Raw genomic sequence first — 19,442 nt, forward strand, 5'->3', positions numbered from 1 at the left:
TGCACACAATGTATAGGCCCATCATACACTGGAGCATCATCCATGAGGCTCATCATATACTGCAGGATCATATGGGGCCCATTATATATGGAGCATTATATAGGCCCATCATACAATGGAGCATCATCCATGGGGCCCATCATATACTAGAGCATCATATGTGGCCCAATATATGGAGCATTATATAGTCCCATCATACAATGGAGCATCATCCATGGGGCCCATCATATACTGGAGCATCATATGAGGCCCATTATATATGGAGCATTATATAGGCCCATCATACAATGGAGCATCATCCATGGGGCCCATCATATACTGGAGCTTCATATGGGGTTCATTATTTATGGGGCATCATAAAGGGTATGGAGCATTATATGGAGCACATATGGGGCCTATTCTGTATGGAGCATTATATGGAGCCCATTCTGTATGGAGCAATATATGGAGCCCATCAGATACTGTATGGAGCTTTAGATGTGACTCATTATACTGTATGGAGCAATATGTGGGGCTCATTCTACTCTATGGGGACCATCCTATACTGTATGGCACATTATATGGGGACCATCATATACTGTTGCATTATGTGGAGCTCATCATATACTGTAAGGAACATTATATGGGACCAATTATTCTGTATGGAGCAATATATGAGGCTCATTATTCTGTATGGCGCACTATGTGGTGGCCATAATACTGTATGGAGGAATATACTGTCCGGTTTTTGAGCCATTGTAGAATTTAAAATAGATATCAGTCATGTAATGTAAGAAGTGAAGTATTTGTCATTGCACTATACCAATATTTCTCTGCCGCATCGGAGCATCATGAATTGTGGTATGTGTTAAAGGGGCTCACTGACACTCTGTCACCTGGGGTGCACGAAAACCTGGAGCCAGCCCTACCCCCCCAACTTTAGCCAAATAACCCCCAGTTTTCAATGCATAACTATTATTATAAAGTAAATTAAGATTGACAAGCTTAAGTAATAAGAATTGATGTCATTGGCATTGAAATGGGCACTGTAGGTGTGTTTACTGTCCTCCACTCCCTGCCGACTTTGCTTCCCCATTGACTTGCATTGGGTTTCGTGTTTCAGTTGGACCTCCGACTTTTCCCGATAGTCGGACGATTTCGTTTGACTCGACTTTTGAGAAAGTCGGGTTTCATGAAACCCAACTCGACCCTAAAAAAGGCAAAGTCGCTCAACTCTGTTGATAACTTCTCATACTCTAAAACATAAAACAAATTCTCTTGCATAGTCACCATTTTGGGATCTGATGCCGCCCTGCCACCTGTTGAATAACAAGCGAGTCTGCACATGCAAGATACAAACTCTGAGATGTGACCTTTCCATATATTATTATTACAAACAGGTGAAATTTATATCTTTGCAGTAATATGAATGCAAAACCCCATGAATCTTTTATAATCATCCTGGATTGTGCCCATGGTGGTTTATTGTTTTTTTACTAACCTCTAATATTAGTTATTCCTCTAAAAATATCTATTTCCATCTACATGAGTAGTATTTATCTTGGGTATGCTATGAAATAGGAGCATTCAAAGTAACACAAACGTATCATTACAATAATATTTAACTATTGGAACATTATAGAACTTTTCTGTATTTGCTGTTACATGAAAAAAATAACAGTATGGAGCTAAGCTAAAAGTTTTCTTATAACTATGGCTGTCCCATGACTCAATCTATCCATTTGGATTTCTGCCTCGCCCTATCCTATTTTACTAATATTTAATACTGCCATATTTTGCTTTAATCTAAAAATGCATTATTGTTGTTATCGTGACCGCTAGGCGAGGCAAGACTCCAGGAGTGGACCCTGTGGAACGTGGCACCGAGGGGTCCCCGGGTGAGCAGCCAGGAGAACCAGACCCCTATACAGGGACTGTTAGGAGCAGGCCCAGGGGTTCGGATGCCATGGTAGCCGGTACCAAGAGGGGGGCTCGGAGAGACTGGAGTAGGACTGGTGATGGTACTAAGAGCACAAGACGAAGTAAGGCACAGGACCGGAGTAGGACGACTGGAAGCCGGTACGGACAGCAGGACTGAGCAGGAGCACAGGACCGGAGTAGGACAACTGGAAGCAGGTACGGACAGCAGGACGGAGCAAGGACACAGGACCGGAGTAGGACAACTGGAAGCAGGTACGGACAGCAGGACGGAGCAAGGACACAGGGCTGGAGTAGGACAACTGGAAGCAGGTACGGACAGCAGGACGGAGCAAGGACACAGGACCGGGTAGGACAACTGGAAGCAGGTACGGACAGCAGGATGGAGCAAGGACACAGGAACGGAGTAGGACAACTGGAAGAGAGAGGGCAACAGGGTCAGGAAGGTGATTGAAGCAGACAGACAGGGAGCCTAGCGTGCGGAAGTTAACACGACGGTCAGGAGCCTCACTAATGCGAGGGCGGCCTGAAATACCCAGGGAACGTCCCCCATAAGTCCGGCGGTGCTTCCAGGTCAGGGCACCGCTGGAGCATAAGGAGACGCAGGGAGTCGCGGCCGCGGCCTATGGCGCATGCGCAGGGCCTGTAGTGACGTCACCGGCACCGGGCCGGTCAGAGGAGGACGCTGCGGCCGATAGGAAGAGGAGAGAGGCTGCGGCGCTGGAGTAAGTATGTGAGGGCGCGGCGGAGGGCGCGACAGGGGCCGTGACAGTACCCTCCCCCTTAAGCCGCCCCCTACTGCGATTGGCAAAAAATCTCCTGAGAATGGGGGGAGCGTTGATATTCCCAGGACCTCTCCTTAGGACCAAAACCCTTTCAGTCAATAAGGAAAAAGGTCCTCCCTCTGACTCTTTTCATGGCGAGAATATCTCTTACCTCGAAGGTGTTGTCAGAGCTAACCGGCCGAGGAGCGGAACAGAGTAAGGGGTGGAACTGATTTAGTACCACTGGTTTCAGGAGAGAGACGTGGAAGGTGTTCGGGATTCGAAGCGAAGCAGGCAACCTCAACTTGTAGACGACTTCATTGACACGTTCCAGGACCTCAAAGGGACCGATGTACCGGGGACCCAGCTTGTAAGAGGGTAATTTTAGCCGGATATACTTGGATGCTAGCCAGACTTTATCCCCGATATAAAACGGCGGAGGATCCAGTCTCCTCTTGTCTGCATGATTCTTCATCTGTTCACTGGCTTTCTTGAGTGCCATGTTGGTCTCGGACCAGATCTCAGAAAATTCGTGGGACAAGGAGTTGGCTGCAGGTACCTCGGAAGCTGGAGCTACAGGGAGAGGGACACCGGGATGTCTACCGAAGACCACAAAGAATGGCGACTTGGTCGAGGATTCACTGGTATGATTGTTGTAGGCGAACTCTGCCCAGGGAAGCAGGTCAACCCAGTCGTTCTGGTGGGCGTTGGAAAAATGACGTAGATATCCAGTCAACGTCTGGTTAGTTCGCTCTACTTGCCCGTTGGTCTGCGGATGGTAGACAGATGAGAAATCCAGGGATATATCCAAGAGTCTGCAAAGTGCTCTCCAAAACTTGGAGGTAAACTGGACTCCTCGGTCAGATACAATACGTCGAGGTAGGCCGTGAAGCCTAAAAATTTGGTGGATGAAGATCTTAGCTAGTCCAGGCGCAGAAGGGAGTCCACTCAGAGGGATAAAATGTGCCATTTTGGAAAAGTGGTCCACTACCACTAGAATCACCGTACAACCTTATGAGCGGGGCAAATCGGTGATAAAGTCCATGGCAATGTTTTCCCAAGGTACCGTAGGAACTGGCAAAGAAAGCAGCAAGCCAGGCGGAGGACGACGCGCAGGAAGGACAAGAGGCAACGAAATCTGCTAAATCTCGGCGGAGAGTTGGCCACCAATAGTGCTGAGAAATGAGGGAGAAAGTCTTCTGAGTTCTGGCATGGCCTGCCAGTCTGGAGGAATGCCCACAAAGTAGAACTCTTCTTTTGGCATTCTCAGGCACGAGAGTCTTGCCTGGGGGTGGAGAAAGCAGATTCACTGGAGCCACGGTGATAATCTTCGTGGGTTCGATGATGTGAGATGGTTCCTCCCCAACCTCGGACGGCTGGAAGACTCTGGATAAGGCATCGGCTTTGGTGTTCTTGTCCCCAGGGCAAAAATGGAGCTCAAAATCAAAGCGTGTGAAAATCAGGGATCACCTGGCCTGCCGAGGATTGAGTCTCTGGGCGGACTGAAGGTAAGCAAGGTTCTTGTGGTCCGAGTAGATGACAAACGGATGGACAGCCCCCTCCAGAAAGTGACGCCACTCCTCCAATGCCAATTTGATGGCCAAGAGTTCACGGTCACCAATCGAGTAGTTGCACTCGGATAGGGAGGAGGCTTTGGAGAAGAATCCACAAGGGCGTAGGAGACCCGAGGCGGTTTTCTGAGAAAGTACAGCCCCGACACCTGTCGAGGATGCGTCCACTTCTAGCACGAAGGGTTTGTTGTTCTCAGGTCGGGACCACACAGGAGCCATGGAAAATGCCCGTTTTAGTGTCTGAAAGGCCTCTTCAGCCTCCGGGGTCCAAGAATTGGAATTCGTCCCCTTATGGGTAAGGGCGGAGATTGGCTTGGTGAGTGAAGAAAAAAGCGGGATAAATTGCCTGTAATAATTAGTGAATCCGAGATAGCTCTTATGCCGATGGGGCGGGGCCACTTGAGAATGGCAGACAGTTTCTCGGGATCCATCTGCAGTCTGGCGTCGGAGATAATGTAGCCCAGAAATGGAAGCGAGGTTTGCTCGAACAGACATTTCTCCATTTTAATGTACAAACGATTCTCCAGAAGACGCTGAAGAACCAGGTGGACAGTCCTCCTATGAGACGAAAGGTTTGGAGAGAAGACAAGGATGTCATACAAGTACACTACCACACAGGAGTACAAAAGGTCCCAGAAGATCTCATTGACGAACTCCTGAAATACCGCGGGAGCATTGCACAGGCCAAAGGGCATAACCAGGTACTCATTGTGACCGTCACAGGTGTTAAAAGCGGTCTTCCATTCATCACCTGCACGGATGCGGATAAGATTGTAGGCTCCTCTGAGATCCAACTTGGAGAAAATCCGCGCCCCTCTGAGACGATCAAACAGTACCGGGATGAGTGGAAGGGGATACCGGTTCTTGATAGTGAAGTCGTTCAAGTCCATGTAGTCAATGCACGGGCGCAGAGAGCCGTCCTTCTTTTTGACGAAGAAGAAACCGGCTCCTGCGGGAGAGAAGGACTTCCATATAAATCCTTTGGTGAGGTTCTCCCAGACGTACTCTGACATGGCTGAAGTTTCTGCGGGAGACAGTGGGTAGATCCTACCCCTAGGAGGGGTGGAACCGGGGATTAGCTCGATTGGGCAGTCGAAAGACCGGTGCAGAGGAAGGATCTCCGCCTCCTTCTTGTCAAAGACATCTGCGTAGGACCAATAGGCTGAGGGAAGCCCCGAGAGCTCCGAAGGTGGGCGTGCGGGAGCAGCAGGACGAATAGGGTTCAGGCACTGGCCCTGACACGAGGGTCCCCAGGGCAGTACTTCCCCGGATGACCAGTCAAGGACTGGCTGATGCAGGATTGCGTGAGACAAATCAGGCAGCACGTAGAAGGCCACTCTTTCATCGTGGAGAGCGCCGACTTGCAAATCAACCTCCTCGGTGACCATGGTGATGGGTTCCTGCAGCGGTTTGCCGTCAACCGAAGCAATCAGTCGAGGATTCTTTAGGGTAACCACGGGAATTCGGTACTTGTCCACCTCTTCACGCCAGATGAAGTTACCTGCCGAGCCCGAATCCATGTAGGCCACCTCAGAGCCTTGTCCCTGCCCCGAAAACAAAAGAGCAGACATTGTGAGGGGTTGAGAGGAATCATTGACACCTAGGGAGGCCTCTCTTACCTGGCCTAGGTGGAAGAGTTTCACGGACTCTCAGGACAAGAACGGATGAAATGCGAGGCTCCTCCACAAAAGAGACATAGGCCTTGCGCCCGCCTCTCTCTTTGATGCGACTCAGCCAACCTGACACGGTCAACCTGCATGAGTTCAGGAGGAGGAGCGTGGGTGGGCCCAGTAGGTCGTGGACTAAAGGACCGATTCGCGGATGGGATTGGTCTGGTGGGTCTCCTGTCGCTAGCTGACTCCCGAGCATGCTCCTGAAACTGGAGGTCAATGCGGGTGGCCAGGGAGATGAGGTCCTCGAGAGTGGTCAGAGTATCCCGACCCGCCAACTCATCTTTTATCCTGCCCGATAACCCACGCCAAAATGCTCCTACCAGTGCCGCATTATTCCAACCCAATTCCGAAGACAGTGTGCGGAACCGGATGGTATACTGTCCAACACTGAGGGAGCCCTGGTGGAGGTTGAAAAGAGACTCAGTAAGGGAGACTAAGCATCCTGGCTCATCAAACACCTTGCGAAAAGTATCCAAATAGACCGGAATGTTTGAAACCACGGGATCGTCCCTCTCCCAGAGAGGGTTTAGCCAGGACAGGGCCTCCCCCTCCAGATGAGACATGATAAAGGCCACTTTGGCCCTATCGGAGGGATACTGATGAGGTAACAGCTCAAAATGGAGGCTGCACTGATTTAAAAAACCCCTACAGAGCTTGGGATCACCGTTAAAGCAGGGTGGCTTGGCGAGACGAGGAGAAGGCAAAGCTACCGGATCGGGGGGGAGTAGATGCCGCGGCGGACTGGAGTGCCACCAGGCGATTATCGACAGAGGCCATATAGGTTAAAATATGGGCCTGGGTATCACGCTGCTGGCCCAGCTCCTGCTGAAGACTGGCCAGCTGAGCAGCATTTCCAGGATCGGCAGGCTGAAGGGCTGAGAGGCGTGAGTCCATGGATTTCATTATGAAGATTATGTGCCCCTGGTTCTCCCGCAGAAAAAGCAACTCCCACCAATGGGACAGCAGTGGGCGTGTCTTATTGAAATTCTTTATATAGCCCCTGTTTACAGCTGAATTCTTCACATTTGCTAGCATTTAACTTGAGAACATGGATCTGCGCTGGAAGAGCTTTGACTTTGACTTGGATCTGGACATGAGGATGGCTCAGGCTTATGCCGTTGCTTGCCATGAACAGAGGGAGAGAGAGAGGCAGCGAAGACGGCAGCAGCGGCGTTTGTGGATACATCCAATTATTGAACTCCAGGAGAGCCGTGGAGAGTACCACACCCTCTACAGCGAGCTCCAGGCAAACCCGGAGAAATTTACGGATTATACCCGGATGACCCAAGAAACCTTTAACTATTTGCTTGGTCGGGTAAAAGAAGTCATTCGGAGACAGGACACGCAGCTCCGGCGTGCGATTACTCCTGAGGAACGGCTCCTGGTCACATTACGGTAAGTAGCTTTGCAAAACCAATGCTTGCCTAATTTTCTTTGTTGTGACATGTACAGTAAATCTGGCAGAATTATAGTTCTGCCATGTAGTTAACAAAAGGCTGCGGTAATTTTTTTATGGCATGTATTGAACAAAAGGCTGCAGATATTTTTTGTAATTTAACGTGTGATACACAAATATTAATTTTTTTTGTTTTCTTTGTGTCACAGATTCCTGGCTAATGGAGAGACCCTCTCGTCACTGCACTTCCAGTACCAGATTGGAATCTCCACGTTGTCTGGAATTGTAGCGGACACCAGCCGGGCTTTGTGGAACGTTCTTTGTCCCGAATTCATGCCCATGCCAACCGCAGAAAAGTGGTTGGATTCTGGACTGTCTGCAATTTCCCTAACTGTTTGAGAGCGGTGGATGGGAAACACATCCGGATTATCAAGCCCAAAAAAACAGGCTCCGAGTTCTATAACTACAAAAAGTACTTTTCTACTGTACTGATGGCCATTGCGGATGCAGACTGTATGTTTATTGCAGTGGACATTGGGGCATTTGGCCATGGGAATGACTCCCAGGCTTTTAAGAACTCTGACATGGGCAGGAGGTTGTATGGCAACAACATCAATTTCCCCATGCCACGGCCTCTTCCCAACACCGAAGGTCAGCCACAGCCATTTGTAATGGTAGGTGATGAAGCGTTCCAGATGTGCCAAAACCTGCTCAAACCCTACTCCAGCCGGGACTTGGACCTCCACAAAAGAATTTATAATTACAGACTCACCAGGGCCAGGAGAACAGTAGAGTGTGCATTTTGTATACTTGTATCTAGATGGCGCATTCTTGGCACAGCTATTAATCTGAAACTGGAAACAGTGGATGAGGTGGTCAAGGCCTGTGTTGTTCTACATAATTTTGTAATTTCTCGAGAGCACCCGAACTTAGATCTTGATGATGTTGCCCCTAATCCATTGCCTGAATTTACACAGCACCCTCTCAGGTCATCCGTCGAAGTTGGCCAAATGAGGGACCAATTTGCGGCCTACTTCAACTCAGATGTAGGACGGGTGGAATGGCAAGAGCAAATGGTGTAAAACTATTTTATTGCATGTTGTTGGTATGTTAATAAAAAAAATCTATTTTGAGACCTGTACTGAGTGCATTCTCTGTTTTTACACTCCCAATGCCATTAGCAAGTAGCCAGGTGTATCAGTGAATTTATTATGCTGTGATCTGTTGGTGGACCTTGAGGACTGGAGTTGGGGAACCATGCTGGATCCAGTCTGTGAAATATTAAAAGAATGTAGAGACTGCTGTGAATAAGACAAGTCATGTAGATTGGTTTTGTTTTTGGACATATGAGTTGTCTTTTCCACAGCAGTCTCTACATTGTATTAATATTGCACAGACTGGATCCAGCAGGGTTCCCCAACTCCAGTCCTCAAGGTCCACCAACAGATCATGTTGTAATGAAATCCATAGCTCCGTTGCTAACTGCTTCACAAGAGCCCCCCAAAAAAGAGGATTCCATACAACATGATCTGATGGTGTATCTTGAGGACTAGAGTTGTGGAACTCTGCTGGATCCAGTCTGTGCAATATTACAAGAATGAGGAGACTGTTGTTGAAAAAACAAGTCATGTAGATTTGTTTCGTTGACAACACATATCTCCAAGACTGACACAAGAAACATGTCTCGTAATGGAGATATCTGCCGGCAAAAGCACTAAGTGTACAGCACAGTGTGTGTAGTCGACGAATGACACAGTAACCAATCCAAATATTTTTAAAGCACAATTGCACATTTATTTTGTAACAAAAAATAAAATAAACTTTTTTATTAGGAATGACGTTTGGGGGAAGATTGGGATACTTTGGGTGTGTGAAGAGACGAGGAACGACTGGAGGTTGAGGAAGGGGTTCTAGGAGAAGGGGCGACGAAAGTACTGGGGGAAGGGAGCTCTGGAATGGACATGGAGGCAGGTTGAGACACATTAGGAGGAGAGGGTGGATGGACAAACAAATTTTTTTTTTTTTTTATTTGGTGCCGGAATATCCTGAGCAGACCGACTTGCAGCCTGTGACCACCTTACTTTGGTGGACCGCCTAGTGATGGTGGACTGTGTTGTTGCCCCATAAAATAGGGAATGCAGATCACCCCTTTGCTGCTCTGTGGTGGCGGTGGCGGTAGAAGTGGCAGTGGCGGTGCTCCTAGAAGGGGAGAAAGTTGGGTTGGTGCTCCGAGCAGGAGGCTGCCTGTCTGTGATCTCAGCCAAAGTTCTTGGGGGACTCCGAGGAGGAGTATTGGTGGTGGTGATCTTAAGATGAGGAGTGGTGGTGGTGCTCTTTTGATGAGGAGTGCTGGCGGTGCTCTGTTGCTGAAGAGTGCTGGCGGTGCTCTGTTGCTGAAGAGTGCTGGCGGTGCTCTGTTGCTGAAGAGTGCTGGCGGTGCTCTGTTGCTGAAGAGTGCTGGCGGTGCTCTGTTGCTGAAGAGTGCTGGCGGTGCTCTGTTGCTGAAGAGTGCTGGCGGTGCTCTGTTGCTGAAGAGTGCTGGCGGTGCTCTGTTGCTGAAGAGTGCTGGCGATGCTCTGTTGCTAAAGAGTGCTGGCGGTGCTCTGTTGCTGAAGAGTGCTGGCGGTGCTCTGTTGCTGAGGAGTGCTGGCGGTGGTCCTTTGGTGTTGACTGGTGGTGTCTGTGGCCCAAGCAGGTTCTGTGGTGGTTTGGCTCCAAGATGGTGGTGCTGTGGCGGTGGTGGTGCACCATACAGGAGCAGCGCTTGCAATAGTGGTGGTGGCGGAGGAGTGTCCAGCAGCACTCAGACTTGGGGTGGTGTAGTGGTGTCCGGCTTCGCTGGGAATGCAGGAGGCCGTGCAGTGGTATGCAGCAGAAGTCGGTAGTGTGGTGAAGCGAGTCAGTGGTGGAACTGTTGGAAATGACACCACTGACTGCTGCACATACCGATTCTGCTGCATAGCCTGCAAGTAAGCAATGTTGCAGGCCTGTAACACACTCAGCTGTTGCTCAGGACTAAGGTGTTCCGCCATGCCCTGTTCAATTTTACTGAAAAAATGGTGCGCTGGTCTGTTGAGGTCGACCTCCAGACTGTCAAGGCGCTGGTCAACAGAGTGGAAGCGGTGTTCCATGTGGTTAAAACCACGTTCCATGTGGGAAAAACCGCTTTCCATTCTGGCGGACAGCGCCTTGAGGCTGCCTTTAAAGGCCTTGCTCAAGAGCATGAACTCGGGCATGACAGGCCTGTCCGAGGCCCTCTGCCACTGGCGGGTAGTGCCCACATAACCAGTGACAGAGACCTGGGACAGGGGAACACCTGATGGACCAGCTTCCTGGTCACCAGCTGTCTGTGTTGCTGACCTGCAAGATGCTTCCTGGCTGTCGGATGGCTGGGATGGGTCCGAGGTCGATCAATGAAGAACCGCTCCCGGGACAGGTTGCAGGGTGCTGCTCCAAGTGCTGTGGAAAGAAAGGGAAAACATTAGTATCATGCATTTACAAGAAGCATCACATGTGGATTTGAAAAGCACATAGTAATAACAAACCAAAAAAAAAAAAACTTACGCTCTGCTGGCAAGGACCGGTCTAAGGAAAGCCAACTCTCGATAATAGCAGTACTTTCTTCGGCGCCTTGCCGCTGAACCACTCCAAACCTGTCCCTCAGCACGAACATCAGTGTTGAAGCGGTCCTTCATCGAGCGCCAATGTGTGCGGATTTTGTTCACTGTTGGGAAAAAAAAAGAAAAAAAAATTTAGAAAATGCACTTAAGGAAACTTAATTATCAGCACACACAATGGATAGAACTTTGAAAACAGTCAATGATGCAGCACAAATAAAATTCTAGACACAATGCAGTCACTGTTGATACTGAGGACACTGTTATGTTTCCTGCTAGAATATATGTAGCAGCGAAAACAACAGTATCATCCGGAGCAAGAGTGAAAACCGGATCATGACAGCAGAAGACAAAAAAAAAAAACTGTTTTCCACATGGCATTGGTGTTTTTAATGCAAGAATATATCTTGCCAAAAAAACACCAGCACCATCTGGACCATAATTCAATGCAGCAGTTGAAGACAAAAAAAAAATCACTGTTTTCCACATGGCATTGGTGGTGTTTTAATGCAAGAATATATCGTGCCAAAAAAAGACAAACACCATCAGGACCATAAAGCAATGCAGCAGTTGAAGACAAAAATCAATCAATGTATTCCACAAGGCATTTATGTGTTTAATGCAAGAATATATCTTGCAAAAAACACATCAGCACCATCAGGACCATAAAGCAATGCAGCAGCAGAAGACAAAAAAAAATCACTGTTTTCCACATGGCATTGGTGTTTTTAATGCAAGAATATATCTTGCCAAAAAAACACCAGCACCATCTGGACCATAATTCAATGCAGCAGTTGAAGACAAAAAAAAATCACTGTTTTCCACATGGCATTGGTGCTTTTAATGCAAGAATATATCTTGTCAAAAAAACACCAACACCAGCAGGACCATAAAGCAATGCAGCAGTTGAAGACAAAAATTAATCAATGTATTCCACAAGACATTGATGTATTTAATGCAAGAATATATCTTGCAAAAAACACATCAGCACCATCAGGACCATAAAGCAATGCAGCAGCAGAAGACAAAAAAAATCACTGTTTTCCACATGGCATTGGTGTTTTTAAAGCAAGAATATATCTTGCCAAAAAAACACCAGCACCATCAAGACCATGAAGCAATGCAGTATCCCAGAGCATCTTTATACTTACTGAACGCCCTTTTTGAACTTAGAGAGGCGCTGTCCCAGCCATCCATCATCGCTGCGGCCACTTCATTCCAGAGCTGCCAGGTCACCACTGTGTCTTTGTACTGCTGGTCACGGCTGTCCCACAATGGGATACGCTCCTCAACAAGGTGGATCAGGTGCTCGTTGTCGATGTACACTACTTCTTCGTCATCCCGTTGTGGAACCTAGAAAAAATAATATTATAATGTTTTGAATTTTGACTAATACAAAAAGAAACAGAGAAAAAGCAAGATAACTAAAGACAGAAAAAATATATATATACAGTGGGGCAAAAAAGTATTTAGTCAGTCAGCAATAGTGCAAGTTCCACCACTTAAAAAGATGAGAGGCGTCTGTAATTTACATCATAGGTACACCTCAACTATGGGAGACAAACTGAGAAAAAAAAATCCAGAAAATCACATTGTCTGTTTTTTGTTCATTTTATTTGCATATTATGGTGGAAAATAAGTATTTGGTCAGAGACAAAATTTCATCTCAATACTTTGTGATATATCCTTTGTTGGCAATGACAGAGGTCAAACGTTTTCTGTAAGTCTTCACAAGGTTGCCACACACTGTTGTTGGTATGTTGGCCCATTCCTCCATGCAGATCTCCTCTAGAGCAGTGATGTTTTTGGCTTTTCGCTTGGCAACACGGACTTTCAACTCCCTCCAAAGGTTTTCTATAGGGTTGAGATCTGGAGACTGGCTAGGCCACTCCAGGACCTTGAAATGCTTCTTACGAAGCCACTCCTTCATTGCCCTGGCGGTGTGCTTTGGATCATTGTCATGTTGAAAGACCCAGCCACGTTTCATCTTCAATGCCCTTGCTGATGGAAGGAGGTTTGCACTCAAAATCTCACGATACATGGCCCCATTCATTCTTTCATGTACCCGGATCAGTCGTCCTCGCCCCTTTGCAGAGAAACAGCCCCAAAGCATGATGTTTCCACCACCATGCTTTACAGTAGGTATGGTGTTTGATGGATGCAACTCGGTAATCTTTTTCCTCCAAACACGACAAGTTGTGTTTCTACCAAACAGTTCCAGTTTGGTTTCATCAGACCATAGGACATTCTCCCAAAACTCCTCTGGATCATCCATATGCTCTCTAGCAAACTTCAGACGGGCCCAGACATGTACAGGCTTAAGCAGTGGGACACGTCTGGCACTGCAGGATCTGAGTCCATGGTGGCGTAGTGTGTTACTTATGGTAGGCCTTGTTACATTGGTCCCAGCTCTCTGCAGTTCATTCACTAGGTCCCCCCGCGTGGTTCTGGGATTTTTGCTCACCGTTCTTGTGATCATTCCGACCCCACGGGGTGGGATTTTGCGTAGAGCACCAGATCGAGGGAGATTATCAGTGGTCTTGTATGTCTTCCATTTTCTAATTATTGCTCCCACAGTTGATTTCTTCACTCCAAGCTGGTTGGCTATTGCAGATTCAGTCTTCCCAGCCTGGTGCAGGGCTACAATTTTGTTTCTGGTGTCCTTTGACAGCTCTTTGGTCTTCACCATAGTGGAGTTTGGAGTCAGACTGTTTGAGGGTGTGCACAGGTGTCTTTTTATACTGATAACAAGTTTAAACAGGTGCCATTACTACAGGTAATGAGTGGAGGAAAGAGGAGACTCTTAAAGAAGAAGTTACAGGTCTGTGAGAGCCAGAAATCTTGATTGCTTGTTTCTGACCAAATACTTATTTTCCACCATAATATGCAAATAAAATGAAAAAAAAACAGACAATGTGATTTTCTGGATTTTTTTTTCTCAGTTTGTCTCCCATAGTTGAGGTCTACCTATGATGTAAATTACAGACGCCTCTCATCTTTTTAAGTGGTGGAACTTGCACTATTGCTGACTGACTAAATACTTTTTTGCCCCACTGTATATACTAACATTGCGTCTCCTCGCCACGACTTGACTATGCTGCTCCCGCTCAGAATCCTCCCGCTCAGACTGCTCCCGCTCAGAACGCTCCCACTCAGACCGCTCCCGCACTTCATCTTCAGTGCCCATGTACGATGTCTGTAAAGAAAGAGAAAATTAACACACGTTTCTAGAGGTAGCTATACTTACCCAAAGGCAGCAACATCCTCACCTCACAATCAGCTTGGGCCAGTTCTTGCCGAGATGGCGAATAGACCGATCCAGAAGAAGACATACTGAAATGAAAACAAAAAATACATTAGTACATTATAAAATTGTACAGGACACACAGACATTATGTTGAAGAAAACTCACATTTTGGCTCCTGAAGCTTGAATCCACACTTGGAAGGCTCTTCTAGGCTCTTGTCTGCTCTCTGCAAGGCTGTCTGTAGAGTAATTATCCCTGAAGACACCTTCTTTTATCTACACTCCTCCCAAACAATGTTGCTTTATTTAGGGGGAGTTTTAGACAAGTGTCTAGACATTGTTTACTCAAATCTCGTGCATGCACAAGGCGCTGACGTGCGCGCTGCAAAGCGCTCGTCAGCGACCACATAGACTGTAATGCTATTTTTGGGTGCACACCGAGCGCACACGTGCGAGTGCGTTTTTTTAACGATGTAGGCGGAACAAAAAATGCAACATGTAGCGTACGGCGCATCTGGGCGCACACCTGTAAAATGCACAGCGCACACTAAATGCTGATGAGCGCGTACATTCGCAGGAGCCTGCGACCACCATGTTAAGGATAGGGAACATTGCGCGTGCGCCCAATAGCGCACGATGCGCTGCGCGATCAAACGCTAGCGTGAAACCAGCCTAACTTGTGTCATGCATATTATTAACAAAATGAAGACTAAATAATAGAATGGAGAGAATGGAAATAATAGCATGAAGAGGAAGGAAAATAATAGCATTAAAATAACAGTTCCACCTCATTTAAATTGGATGGTCAGAAAATAAATAGAAGGCATAATTATGAATAAATTGCAGTAGGTTAACATGTGCATGGCAATTTGCTGGTAAATCAAAAGAAACCAATTCTGTAAAGCAGATTTCAAAGTATAACCCTTTGTTTTGACCACAACAACAAAAAAAAGGATCAATCTTCCCTGGTCACCATTTGTTTTGACGCTGTACGCTTCATTTATTATTAAAAACTGTCACAATGTCATTCCCAAATATACTTGTATTACCAAAAGAGGTTATATAGCAGATATAGTCATTTAGGCTGGGCATTTGTTTAAAACTCATGCTGCTGCCCACCCTCCCTGACTACAAACTCTGCAGTCAGACTCATTATCCATCTACAGATTGCTATAGCCATATGGTTTACAGAACTTACACTGAATTTTGGGCAGAAACCATATGCACATTTTAGGCTATGTGCACACGTGCAGAAATGCTGCGGAAATGTCCACAGCATTTCCGCAACTCCCGCCGCGGGTAAAACGCATGCGAATTCGCAAGCGTTTTGCAAGCGCTTTCTGCTTGTGGAATGCTTGGCATTAGAAGCGATTTCAAGCATCGCTTGAAAATCTGATTGACAGGTTGGTCACACTTGTCAAGTATAGTGCTTGACAAGTGTGACCAACTTTTTACTATTGATGCTGCCTATGCAGCATCAATAGTAAAAGATAGCATGTTAAAAATAATTTAAAATATAAAAAATATTGTTATTCTCACCTTCCAACTGTCCCCGATCTGCTCTGCGGTGCTCCCGGCCTCTTCTGTTCCCAGTAAGGCTTTGCGCGAAGGACCTGAGATGACGGCAGGCTAGCGAGAGCGTGACATCATCAGCGGTCATTCGCGCAAAGCATTACTGGGACCGGAAGATGCCTGGAGCGTGGTGAGAGGCAGGAAGGACTTCAGGGGCCACCGGAGGGTGATTATATCTCTATTTTTTACAGGATTATGGTACCCAGGGCCTGGAAGAGAGTCTCCTCTCCTCCAGACCCTGGGTACCATCCTCACATTGAGTGCTCACTTTACGCATGGTGGACATAGCCACATACGTAAAGTAAGTGTTTCAATGCAATCCTATGGGTGCGGAATCACCGCGATTCTGCAAAAAGAATGATCATGCTGCATATTTTTCCGCTATACGATTCCGCAGTGGAAAAATCTGCATAATTAGCACAGCATTGTGGAATCCCATAGGATTGTATGGTATGCGTTTTCTTTCCGTTTTCGCTGCGATTCCGCAGCAGAAAAACGCCATAAAAACGCAAAAAAATGCAACGTGTGCACACAGCCTTAAAGAGTTGTACAAATGGTTAAAAAAGCATTGATTGATGTACAATATTAATTCTCACATATGTGTACTGCAGCAGAGACTATATGCATTTTTAAAGAGGTGTGCACAAGATTTAAAAAAGACTATTAACCTACGAATGGCCCTTTAGCTTAAACATGTCTATTGCAACCTAAAGTAACTAATATTTCTGGATAAATAGGTACAGTTTAAACAACCTAAAACTCCCAATAAAGTAACCTATAAAACATAAGTGCAGATCCAGATAACAGAAATGTATAAATACCAAGGAGCAAACAATTATCATACAAATCTGCTCCCGTTAGAACACGGCACAAACTGGAGCTTTCCCTCCCTTCTCTGATTTCATTGGCCACAAGCGCGTTTTGGATACTAGGTTTTGACGTGCAACCACAGCTTAGTCAATCGGGGGGTGCATTCGACTGGGTCCTACCTCGGTGAATAAAGGGATTCTGGAACTTGACATCAACGACGACTGCAGTTGGGGTCACGTGATACGGACCGAGCAAGCAGTGATAGCGCCACTCATGGGCACATATGACAGCAGAAGGGACTTACAAAAATACTAATTTAAAAGGTTTAAATTAATGGTAGAATTATACAATGTAGTGGACCACCTCTTTAAGCAAATCAATTAAAAAACATGGATTCTGGTGAATCTGAATTTTTTGAGAAATTTGTTGCACATTACATTCTCTCTGTCTATCAGATAATTTCTGCACAAATACAAAGATAAACCAGCCTTACCAAGGCTAGCCTGAAGGAGGCTTTAACTTATAATATTTTACAACTTACTGAACTTTCTTTCTGCATCGTCCGTCTTCTCTGCAGCTGCCAATTATTATCCTCATCCTCTGTCTTCATGCGTTGTGTGTACATCTCTATTTCGTGTATCAGGTGTCCAGATGTACCCTCTAGATCCTTCAGCTTCAGCTCTAGTAGATTATAGTTCTGCCTTTTTGAAAGAGAGAGAGGTCAGCCTGGAGGGTAGCCAAGGAAGGGGAGGTTGTTAGTGACTTCAGCTATCAGCCTATACTGTATTTGGGAGTAGGCGCAGCTGTGTCAGACCAATCTTGGGGAGAATTTTAGGTCAAATGTATAGAGAAAGATCAGCTGCCCTGAGGTCTGTAATGTATGCTGGTGGGTTCAGTAATTTAATTTAGGGCACTGAATGGGAGTAAAAGAGTGGTTGACTGGAGTGGAGTTCTCAGAGATATGGCCATACATATAGACTTTCACTTCTCTAGGATTCTGTATAAAGGAAACACTGATCTGTGGTCTCAGTGAAGCTAACACCTGCCAGCGTTATAATTGTGGGAAAAAGAATGTCTAACATTAATTTCAGAAACTTTTACTATTTCATACCACAAGGAATATCCTGCAACCACTACCAAGCATACCTATAGTGTATTGTAACCATCAAGCTACTGTGCCCATAAGATTGAGCTAAATCTTGAACCTTGCACCTCCATCTCAAAAACTTCTCTCATACATCTCCAGTTTTCTGGAATGCACTACTCCAGATGATCGGATTAATACATAGCCCCCATATTTTTGTGCTTTAACCTCTTCATCCCTAGGCAATTGTCCGTTTTTCGTTTTCTTTTGATCCTCCCCTTCTTTCTAAAGCCATAAAAAAAATTTTTTTTGGGGGGGGGACGCGTTGTACCTTTGAATGACACCACTGATTTTACCGTATAGTGTACTGGAAAATGTAAAAAAAAAATTCAAGTACGGTGAAATTTGCAAACGAAAAAGTGAAAATTGTTTTTTGGGTTTTTTATTTCCCATGTTCACTATATGATAAAACTGACCTAGCAATATTATTTTCCAGGTCAATATGAGTATGCAGACACAAAATATGTATAGGTTATTTACGTGGTGAAAAAAACCTGAAATTTGCATTTGTCATCATTTTTCGAGACCTGGAGCAATTGCAATTTTCGGGATCTAGGGCCCAAGTGAGGGCTTATTTTCTGCAGCTTGATCTGATGTTTCTATTGTTACCATTTTGGGGTACATATGATGTTTTGATCGCCTCTTATTGCGTTTTATTGCAATGTTACGACAGCCAAAAAAATGTAATTCTGGAATTTGATTTTTTTTCACATTACGCTGTTTACCGAGCTGATTAATTTACTTTATATTTTGATAGATTGGACATTTCTAAACAAAGCAACACCAAATATGTGTTTTTTTGTTTTTTTTTGTTTTATTTTAAATGGGGCAAAAGGGGGGTGATTTGCACTTGTGTTTTTTTGTATTTTTTTATATTTTTTAAAACTTTTTTCTTTACTTTTTACAGTGCTTCAGAACTGCTATGTATATTAAAAATCACAATCTCCTATGAACGCCAGCCCTATTCTGGCACACAAGGGCCCCAGGCAGCGCACAGGGCCCTAGGCAGCGCACAAGAGCCCCTGGCAGCGCACAGGGCCCCAGGCAACACATGATGTGTTGCCACGTGGTGTGTTGCCATGACAACCAAAGGTCTCCTGGAGACCTTTATGGCTGTCAGTGCCAGCTTGCTGTGATTGTTACCCAGTGGTCAGCGCTCTTAGCAAGTGATTAATTCTGCTATATAGAGGTGATCTGATCTTTGCCTGTATGCTGCAGAGCCGATCGAGTTGTGGCAGCTTCGAGTCTCCCATGACAATTTGAGACAATTGAGGCATGCCAAACATAAAAAAAATGTTTAAAAATAAAAAAATAAAAAATATATAAAAGTTTAAATCACCCCCCTTTCGCCCTATTCAAAATAAAATCCTAAAAAAATTCAAACATGCACATACAGTGGGGAAAAAAAGTATTTAGTCAGTCAGCAATAGTGCAAGTTCCACCACTTAAAAAGATGAGAGGCGTCTGTAATTTACATCATAGGTACACCTCAACTATGGGAGACAAACTGAGAAAAAAAAATCCAGAAAATCACATTGTCTGTTTTTTTTTCATTTTATTTGCATATTATGGTGGAAAATAAGTATTTGGTCAGAAACAAAATTTCATCTCAATACTTTGTGATATATCCTTTGTTGGCAATGACAGAGGTCAAACGTTTTCTGTAAGTCTTTACAAGGTTGCCACACACTGTTGTTGGTATGTTGGCCCATTCCTCCATGCAGATCTCCTC

At 45.8% G+C, this 19,442-nt stretch overlaps 1 protein-coding gene across 1 annotated transcript in view; it reads right to left on the reverse strand.

Moving 5' to 3' along the window:
• CCDC178 (coiled-coil domain containing 178) overlaps positions 1 to 19,442 on the reverse strand; it is an 805,328-nt gene that overhangs the window by 510,938 nt on the left and 274,948 nt on the right. Inside the window, exon 17 of the mRNA XM_073583735.1 lies at positions 17,108 to 17,267. Coding sequence (XP_073439836.1) covers positions 17,108 to 17,267 — 160 coding nt within the window. The remainder of the gene's footprint in view (positions 1 to 17,107; positions 17,268 to 19,442) is intronic.

This window comes from Dendrobates tinctorius, unplaced genomic scaffold (assembly GCF_039654945.1).
Source record: "Dendrobates tinctorius isolate UK_male_01 unplaced genomic scaffold, ASM3965494v1 ptg000081l, whole genome shotgun sequence".
NCBI lineage: Eukaryota > Metazoa > Chordata > Amphibia > Anura > Dendrobatidae > Dendrobates > Dendrobates tinctorius.